Genomic DNA, 9,468 nt, shown 5'->3' on the forward strand with positions numbered 1-9,468 from the left:
AGGCAATGTTCAGGACTTGTCACAAAAATCACAACCACCCCAAATTTCCCAGCACGAAGCCCCTACCTCCATTAGGCCTCCCTTACCTGCCCCCAGAACCATGCCAGAAAAGACTTCCTAAGAATTTGACATCATCCACTAAGACAGAATTTAAAAATAATTATATTAATAATAAATATGTTAAATTACATTTGAAACAATAAATAGAAAAATAAACTGATAAATAAAATCAACAGGTACAAAATGCTTCAAATTTCAACCAAAAAGAATACACAGATGAGACGACAAGACAATGGACGTAACGGGAGGGTGCTAAATGCAGTCAGGGAACCCTTCACAGTTTACACCATGGCTCCCTCCTCACCTGGTCACCCTCCTCTCCCCCCAACTGGGAGACCAGGCCACTCAGTGGCTATCTTTGGGGACTCCGGCCAGCGCAGGGAAGCATCTGGTCCCACCTCAATGCCCTCTTGCGAAGCACCCCTGAACCCGGGGTGGGTGGGCTCAGAGGACAGGAGCGTGAGGCAGGGGCTGGACCGGGGCAGGGGGAGGAAGTCCCTACAGAGGCAGGTCGGTGCTATTGTGCCGCGTTTTCCGGGCGGTGCCATCGTCTCGGGGCAGAGCCCTCTGCAGGTTGGACATGGCCACGGTCTTTTTGAGGTCAATCACGGCATAGGAGTCTGAGCTGCGGGTAGGGTGCGTGGTGGGCACAGGGGCTTGGGGGACCGTGGGGTTCTGGGGCCCCTTGGGGTGGTCTCCACTCCAGCCCTTCAGCTCCACCTGGATGTAGTTGAGCTGCCTCGGAGGCTCGGGGCCTGGCCGGGGGAAATCAAAGTTAAAGACCCTCGGGGAGCCTCGGCGGCGGGTCAGTGGCACAGGGAAGCTACTGTGGCTGCGGAGGGCAGCCCGGGTGCTGGTGGGCTTCTGCAATGGGGTCTCGTCCTCCTCGCCGTCGGGGAAGCCATTGGAGGAGGGTGTGAGCCCATCCCTTGAGTCCCCGTCATCCCCGGCCTCCTCCCCCAGCTGCTGGGCATGGCTCTCCCACACAGGGGGCAGGGAGGGCAGGTTCTCGTAGTGCAGCAGGGCAGCCCGGCGGTGGGCAAGGCCATTCCAGCCCGGCTCCTCGGGGCTCAGTCTCCAGCCAGCCCCCGGCCTCAGCCCCCTGCTGACATTCTCATAGGTGCACTTGGGCTGGGCTGGGCACTCAGAAGGGCCCTCATTGTTGTTGTGGTGGGGGGGGTCACGAAGGCTGGGGCAGAGGCCCTGGCACTTCATGTGCCGCCGAGCAGGGGTGGGACCCAACACGAACTTCACTTGGCCCGGCTGCCAGAACACCTGCGGGTCCCTCTGGTCAGGGCCCCGGGCCTGTGCTGGGAAGGGCGCCCGCCCCTCGGGCAGCGGCTGCAGGCAGTGCCGGCTCCGGCGGTGGTCATCTTCACTGGCCGGGGTGTTGACGTAAGTGTGGGACTGGAGGGAAAGAGTCCAAATAAAGCAGGAGGGTCCAAGGACAGGGACGAAGGAGAGCAGAAGGGACAGGAGGGTGAGAGTCAAGAAGCATGGGGAAAGAGCGAGGGTTTTCTCCTCCTCCTGGTCCTCCAAACCTTCCAAACAGCTGCCTCCCTTTCTGGGGACAGGAAAGGACCCTACAGATTTTCTTCCCCCCATGATCATCACTGGGAGGACATGCCACATTTCCTGACCTCCACTCCCACCCAGACCAAGAGATGGGCGGGGCAGCTGCTTGCTTACCTGCTCATCAGGGGCAATGAGGGCATGGGTGGACTCTTCCCCCAGTGAGGGGTGCCGAAGGCTGCTTGTTGAGGGGCGCCGGGGTGCTGAGAACCTTGAGCCCTCTCCTGGGCACCCAGGGAAGCCATTGGAGAAGCTGGAGACACTGTAGCCTAGAGCTGGGCACAGAGGAGACAAGCCGAGGTGAGGGGTCCTTAAACCATCTACACCACATATGCAGCATCCTGGGACTCCTCCAATTAATGGGGAGATGCTCCCAGGGCCCCCAAAGTAGTTGGCCACACTGAACCTGCGGTCCCCCATTATCTTTCCCTCAAAGCTCAGCCTGAACCCCATAACACTTCCCCCATCACAGCCTTAGCTGAAACACTTAAGGCACCTTGTCATCACTGGACTGTCCCTTTGCTCATTCTAGCTCTGCCAGTGAGTTCCAGGGAAGCTCCTTGAAACCAGGACTGTTTCCAATTCTCCTGCCCCCCTCACACCACTCCATGGAGCACAGAACACAGAGCAGATGCTCAGTGTGGACTCAGTGAATGAACAAGCAGCAATTGTGGGAACCTCCTCAGAAACTGGTTATGGGTAGAGATGCCTGGACCATCCATTAGGAGAGGTATATGGGTATGACCCAGTAGATGGAAGGAAGGAAGCAAAAAGGCTCCAGACTGCCGTTTCCATGGAAACCCGTCTGCTCCCTGACCATCAGTCCATAAAAGTTCCAGGACTCCCCAGCCTCAGCTGGAGTCACCTGATTGGTCCAGGCCAGGCCTTACCCATTCCCAAGAGTGGTTCTGACGATGGTCCCCGGTCTTGGAAGGCTGGCTCACCCAGCCATCCCCCCACCTGCCTGCCTGACTCGGGCCTCTAAGCCTGGTGTTTCCTGGGCCTATGCTTATGTGTGCATGTATGTGTGTACACGTGTGTACTGGGGTGCTGAGGACGGGGGTCACCTCACCATTTGGAGGCTGTGGGGCCCGCGGGAGGTCGAGCTCGGTAGGGTGGCTGTTGCGGGTGATGATGACTGGCTCTTCCATCACATTGATGCTGTTGCACTGCATCAGGTCCTGAAGGAGGTTGAAGATTTCCTCAGCCCGGGAGCACTTGAATGCAAATATCCCTGAAGCATGAGAGGAAGACATGAGGCTCCTCTGACCCTGTGCCCAATAGGGAAGGACCAGAGAGGCTAAACCGATGCACAAAGCTCGGGAAATGTCCCTAAACTCCACTCGCAGGGCTGTGGAGGGTGAGGAGGAGAGCCCCCTCATCAGGAGCCCTCTCCCCAGCACACTCTAAAATGGGAGGAGCTGGGCCCAGGCGCCCTGCCCTTGTCTCCCACTAGCTATTAGCATCTGCAGATCTAATACCTCAGCTATACTGCTCTGAGGTTAAACCATTTTAATAAGGATGTATGTGTACAGAGGTGAGGGGAAGAGAAGTAAAAATCAAAGTGGAAAGGGTGACAGCTCCTCACACGCTGCCCCCCATCTCCCTCTGCTTGCTTACCCCTTACTCCCCAGAAAAATGAGCTCCACCCAGGGTACCAGCCCTCAGCTATATGCCCAACAGCCCCAAAGCTCTTTGAGGGTAGAGGGTCTGTCCTGTTCACTGCTTGTTCACTGGGTACTTAGCCCAGATCCTGGCCAGAGAGCAAACGTCTACTGTGTATAGGCCCTGACCTCATGGAGCTTAAATTCTGGTGCAGAAAGGAAGAGAGGATGGGCTGACCAGGTAAAGGACAAATATAGCAAAGCGATTGTGTGGCTCCTCAATGCAGCCACCTTACAGCCTCTCAAACTCTAATGCAGGAACTCAAAGTCCCAGAGTCAGCAGGACTGGGCCAAGCACCTGTGACTCAGGGGATCTGAAGATGCCCTCAGGGTGTCGTGCCAGTCTGGGATTCTGCACTCCCGATAAGAGTGGGGCCTGGGATTCAGGGGAGGATACCTGGGTGGTGTGTGTGCATATATTCATAGCAAAGATAATAAACCTAGGCTGGGGTTTGAGACAATTGAGGTTTGAAGGAATGGGACAGGAAGGATAGAGGAAGAGAAAAAAGACTATTCTGGCAAGCTATGTCAAGGGCTAAAAAAGGCTGGGAAAGCCTGAAGTTCTAGGAGAACCCTCTGTTGAGGCCTATAGCCACCCTTCCAGGATCCCAAGTATGGACCAAACACCACAAGAAGCAGGGAAGCCCCTTCCTCCCCTCTCTCTGCTTAGACAGTGTTAATGCCTCTGCTTCATGAGCTCCAAGGATCAGATGCTGGAGGGGAAGGTGGCTCCCCCAGCCAATACAACTTCAGAGACTCACTGACTGTTGGCAGCCTCATAAAAGGAGTTCATTCATTTCACCTCTGCACAATCACAACCAAACTGCATTTAGCATAGTCCCAGTCAGGACTTCTTCTGTAGAGCTTAAGTCTGGGTCCTAAAAGAGAAGCCTAGACCACACCACTGCTCTAAAGAGCCATGGCTAACCTGGCTGGTGTGGCTCGGTAGTTGAGCACTGACCCAGGAATCAGGAGGTTTCTGGTTTGATTCCCTGTCAGGACACATGCCCAGGTTGTAGGCTCGATTACCAGTAAGGGGTGTGTGCGCAGGAGGCAGCTGATCAATGTTTCTGTCACATTGTTTCTATCTCTCTATCCCTCTCCCTTCCTCTCTAAAATCAATGCAAAACATATTTTTAAAAAAATTTTAATATATTTTTTTAAAAGAGCTATGGCTAAGCTCTAGCCTTGACCTCACGGAACAAGCCACCACTCCCGGACCTCTGGCTACAGGTAGAAAGGGGAAGAAGGGAGAATATATCACACTCCATTGCTCACAGGTGATAAAGGACAAAGATTAACCTCTTGAGGATTACTCTGTACACTGGTACTCAAGAGACCTACCTGCCCAAATCTATCCTTCCCAAGCCACTCAGCCCCAAGGATGGCAGAGCTTCCTGCCTGACTTTTCATTATTCACAGGCTCTAAGGGATATGACCTGGGGGCTCAGAAGAAAGTTTGTTCCTATTTAGGGGAAAACATGGACCCCTGAAACTGGAGTAACAGAGGAAGAAGGAATTAGTTGCTTTTTCCAAGCAGCTCTGGCCTGGGAGCACCAGCTCTTCCCCCTAGGCTGTGTAATAAATGTCCCCACAAAGGGAACCAGGCCAGAGCTAAGTGAAAGAGCACTGACCTGTGAGTCCATTTAGTTCTACATTAACATGTTGGTGCTCTTGGCCATGACCCTTCCCATTGCTAGGCAACACCTGCCAAGTCTGAGCTACAACTTCCAGCTCTAGCACCTGGCCCAGGTGCACAAGCCCCTATACTAGCGTGGGGCAGGGGTTGGTACTCACCCTGGCCTGTCTGACACCGGCGGCCACTCTCAAAGGAGAAGAGGTTGGAATCATAGCCATAGCGCCGCAGGCAAAGATACGGCCAGCGGACAGCCTCCCGCCGATGCAGGTGAAGCACCAGCTCGCTCTGTGTCAGCTCCATCACCCCGGAGCCCAGCTCCACCCCCTCGTCATCCACATTCGTCACCTGGGGAACAGGAGACAGAGGGTCAATGAGTAAGTCCAAGAAGAGTGTGTATGGGTCCCTGAGCCACTGGGAGACAAGCAGGCTAGATGATGCAGGGCTAGAGCTGGGGATGAGGGGCTCACCTGACTCACCACAAACTCTACAGAACACCACAGGATTACTCAGTGTCACTGACCCACAACAGTTCTCTAGGCCTCAGTTTTGTCATTTGCACAGTGAGCAAGTTAACTTCCAAGGTCAGATGGTTAGACGAACAAAGTCAGATGACTTCAGATGGTCCATGGCTTAGTATCGAAGGACCAAATGTTAATGGGGAAAGGTGTTCGATTGTAAGTTCAAGAAAAAATTTTATTTTTTTAAATATATCTTTATTGATTTCAGAGAGAGGAAGGGAGAGGGGGAGAGAGCTAGAAACATCAATGATGAGTAGTCACGGATTGGCTACCTCTTGCATGCCCCTGGGGATTGAGCCTGCAACCTGGGCACGTCCCCTGACCTGCAATCAAACCGCAATCTCCTGGATCCTAGGTTGATGCTCAACAGCTAAGCCACACCCTGCTGGGCATAAGTTCAGAATCTTAAGACCCTGGGAGAGTCAAACCCAAGGCAGAAGAAATACATATTGCCTCCACCATCTCCCCAACTGTGGGACCTTGCTGAGGGCGCCCTCTTGTGATGAGCAGGAGAAACCTGTGCCTCAACTGGCAGGGAGTGAGGAGGGGGCTCTACTACCAGAAAGGTGGGAGGGAGCTGGGGTGCACAGGTCCACTGGGCCTGGCCTTAGCTTCTCAAAGCAAACAGCAAACACTAATACATTGATTACCATGTGTTAAGCACTGTTTTAAATACTTTATGCATATTAACTCACAAATAAAGACTTTTGTTGTTTTGCTTAAAAAAGTTATATGTAAAACTACAAAGATATACTGACAGGAATGAATAACCTAAAAGCACAACATCTGCTACTGTATTATGGCACTTCTTCATTCTTGGTAGTACCAAGAGCCAAACAAGCGACAGTGGCCTGGGCTCTTTTTCCTCAGGCCACCTCAGAGGCCCCGATCTCAAGAAGTCTTAATGAGCCCACAGCCTCAGCCTGTCATTTCGCCTTCTTTAGAGAGGCTAAGGCATTCGACAGCTTGGAGCCCGAGACCAGCAGGCCATGTTGGGAACTCAGGAGAGGAGGGGCTGTGGGTACCTTGAATTTGGTAGGGTGGTTGTCTGGGATGCTGTCTCTATTCAGGCAGCTGCAACAGCTCCCCATGGTGTCAGAGCAGCCAGACCACCCTAGGGAGAGCATAAGGGATAAGAAAGCCATCAAGGTCAGTTTCAAAAAGCCCTGCTCTAGGGAACTCCGGCAGAACCACCTCATTGTGATCACTTACTCTGCCCAAGGGACTATGTGACATAGTCCCTCCAAGAAATTCCCACTCTCAACCCGGGGCCAGACACACATTGCATAAACATTAACTCAAGTTAGGATGTGGTAAAGATTAATGCTGACGGGGGAGAGGGGATGAAAAGAGCATTTGATCTAGACCTTGAGAAGTACATAGGATTTTGGCTGATGTAATGACAGGGAAGGGAGGCCTGGGCTGCAAGAAAAACATGAAAAAAAGTAGGGACCCAGAAGATGTGATTTGCAACAGGAGGTGGGTGCCGGCCTGGGGCCTGGTCCAGGTTCAGCGACGAAATTCATTAGGGTGTCCCAGACGCTTTGGCCTGTACTTTTCTCCTTTTCCACCTCACTCTGCCCACGTTACCCAAATCCTCTTTTCCACCATCCCAACACCCACCTCAACTTTATCTTTCTGATGTTCTCTTCACATGAGGTGCTACATTATGGTCAAAAGATACACTCTGAAGATTAGACATTTCAATCAGAGCACACTTTTTATAACCTTGATTAGGCATTTCTTCATTTAAAAAAGTGAATGCTGAGTTTGCTTTTGAACAAAGGGGAGATGTAATTTGGGCTTTTCCCTCCAAGATTATGGTACTTGGAAGTTATGTGACAATAGTAGCACATGTGCCTAAGATGGAGGGGATGCCTACTACCAGGCTTGACTGACCTAAGGGAGCAAGCAAATGCATGGACTGATTCCAATCAGAAGTTGAAACTTGCTGCAAGAAATGAGTCTATAAGATTAGCTATCCTTCCAGAACTCCCACTGAATGTATAAAGCCTTGAACAAGCCTGACCTGCACTCTCCATTCCTCCCAACTTGGGAAACTCTAGGAAAGTGACTCCTACACACAGCTCTCACCTCACCCAGGCCATCGGGAAACTGACCATGGGAGGGGCATGGGGAAGGACCCCCACTTTAGTCCCCCTGTTCTTGGTGGGGCATCATGGCAAGCAGTCTGCAGAGAAGTCACCTGGATCCCTCTGGGACACACCTGGGGCTCACCTAGCATAAGAGACAGAGACCACAGGTTAGCAGAAACATTCATCCTCACCAGTTGTTCATGAAATTGACTTGCTGTCAGTCCATCCCACCTGGGTATCTGTTCCAAGTCCTAATGGGACAGAAACACCAATGCATAAAGCAAGATCAAGGGCAAAAAGACCACAAATTCTGAGCTCCATAAGCCCTGGGAAGGATATTCCCCTAGCATCAATGGGTTTGAAGTCTGAGGCAGCCCAAGACCTTTTAAGTGGCCTCCAGACTCCATCTGAATCCTGTTACATCCAGCACCAAAACCACCACCTTACCTTTGCAGAGAACTTTACAAAGAGCTCTCTCTAAAAGACACTACGATGTACTGGAAAGAGTACTGGGCTCAGGAAACTTAATATTCTTGTCTGTTTTGTTGCTACTATAGGTACTTGGGAGACGGCCAAATCAACCCCACCCCCACCACCCCCAACTCCCACCCCAAGGCTTTGGTTTTTAAGGGAAATATTTGTATGCTGTGGCGCTTCCAGCTTAAATAACCTCTAGAGCGAAGTATGTAGAACAAACATCACTAAAAATTTCATCTTTCACGACAATTTCACATTTAGAAGCTTGATAGATTTTCTGTTCTCCAAGCTCTGAAAGGTCTAAAATTTTAACACAAATGCTAACAATAAACCAAAATTTCAGAGATCTGAGCCCCAGGTGGACAAGCCGACAGGACAGGACCCTGGAGGCTTGAAATCCCATCCTCCTCTCTGAAAAAACAGTATCATTTCCCAGGGCCTCTGGTGCTCTGTATTCTTGGAAAACTTCCCAGGTGAAAAGACCCCCACCCTCTTGGTTTGGCTCTTTCTTTGCAGGCTGAGGGAGGAATGCACTGCCGAAAGACAGGGCAGCTGGGAAAATACTGTGGCTTGAGCCATCACAAGCTGGGAGTCGGGTGAAACCAAGAACTAACTATAAGGTGCATGAGGAGGGAAAACGTTGCACCTTTTGCTGTCCCTTCTCTTTAAGATGACTATCAGGACATATCATGATAGCCCAATGAGGGGCATTACATTGGATGGGACAGGAGAAGAGAGCTATGGTCTGGGATAGGTTTCCATTGGGGGAGGGAGTTAAGAGGGGGTTATAAGGACTCAAAATATATGAGAGGGCTGGGAAAACGTGGACAGTGTTTTGGATTTGAATGTGGTGAAAGGAGAATCGGAAGGGGGTATGATGGACCAGAGGGATTTCAGGGCGGCTGAAGCATGTGGGAGCATCCAGGAGAGAATGTGGCTCTGCAGGCGAATGGGAAATTCGAAGGAATGAGGCGTTCTGAGGGCACCAGGACCTGCGAAGGTGTGTCGGGGGTGGGGTGGGGGCGGGGGCGGGGTGGTTCTGAGGCGCGAGGGGCGTTTAGGTTGCGGGGTCGTCAAGGGGATTGCTAGATACCGGAAAGGAATGGGAAAGGTCGGGGCCGCGCGTCGCCCCTGGATCCCCGCCCCCAGCCCCGGGGCTTCACCACACACCGGCCCACCCGCCCAGGGCTTCCGCGGATGGGAACGGAGACTGCGGCGCGGTGCGGCCTCGGCGGAGCCGCCTCGTCCCCGCCCCGCCGCGCCCCGACTCACATCGCCCCGCGGCCCGGGCGGCGCCGGGCCCCGCTCCCGGGTGCCGCTGCAGCAGCCGCCGCCCGCCCGGAGCTAAGGTCTCCCCGCCCCGCCCCGCGGCCACGGGGTCGGAGGTCACCGGCAGCACCAACGAGACGCTGCGGGCGGGCGGACCCGCTCGGGGCGACCGG

At 53.0% G+C, this 9,468-nt stretch overlaps 1 protein-coding gene across 5 annotated transcripts; it reads right to left on the reverse strand.

Moving 5' to 3' along the window:
* Nucleotides 1–232: 232 nt before the first annotated feature.
* On the reverse strand, nucleotides 233–9,434 carry FRS3 (fibroblast growth factor receptor substrate 3). Of its 5 annotated transcripts, none has more exons than XM_081141038.1 (7): nucleotides 9,299–9,433; nucleotides 7,574–7,691; nucleotides 6,479–6,567; nucleotides 5,094–5,280; nucleotides 2,705–2,866; nucleotides 1,750–1,907; nucleotides 233–1,467 (listed from the first exon to the last, which is right to left on the reverse strand). In XM_081141038.1, exons 3-7 carry the CDS (start codon nucleotides 6,542–6,544, stop codon nucleotides 559–561), a joined length of 1,482 nt encoding a protein of 493 aa, XP_080997164.1. In that variant the 5' UTR covers nucleotides 6,545–6,567; nucleotides 7,574–7,691; nucleotides 9,299–9,433; the 3' UTR covers nucleotides 233–558. The 5 variants fall into 5 exon arrangements, with proteins under 5 accessions (XP_080997164.1, XP_080997163.1, XP_080997165.1 ...); XM_081141037.1 differs by having other exon boundaries at nucleotides 7,548–7,691; XM_081141039.1 differs by lacking the exon at nucleotides 6,479–6,567 and having other exon boundaries at nucleotides 9,299–9,434.
* Between the last annotated feature and the right edge of the window lie 34 nt (nucleotides 9,435–9,468).

Source organism: Miniopterus schreibersii (genome assembly GCF_964146895.1).
Source record: "Miniopterus schreibersii genome assembly, chromosome: 6".
NCBI classification, from domain to species: domain Eukaryota; kingdom Metazoa; phylum Chordata; class Mammalia; order Chiroptera; family Miniopteridae; genus Miniopterus; species Miniopterus schreibersii.

Excerpts from the sequence above, each read along its gene's own strand:
- FRS3 (XM_081141038.1), bottom strand. The coding sequence starts at position 6,544 with ATGGGGAGCTGTTGCAGCTGCCTGAATAGAGACAGCATCCCAGACAAC. Across the intron at positions 5,281-6,478 it reads ACCACCCTACCAAATTCAAG|GTGACGAATGTGGATGACGA; the intron begins GTACCCACAGCC and ends CCTGTTCCCCAG. Across the intron at positions 2,867-5,093 it reads CCGGTGTCAGACAGGCCAGG|GGATATTTGCATTCAAGTGC; the intron begins GTGAGTACCAAC and ends CTCATGCTTCAG.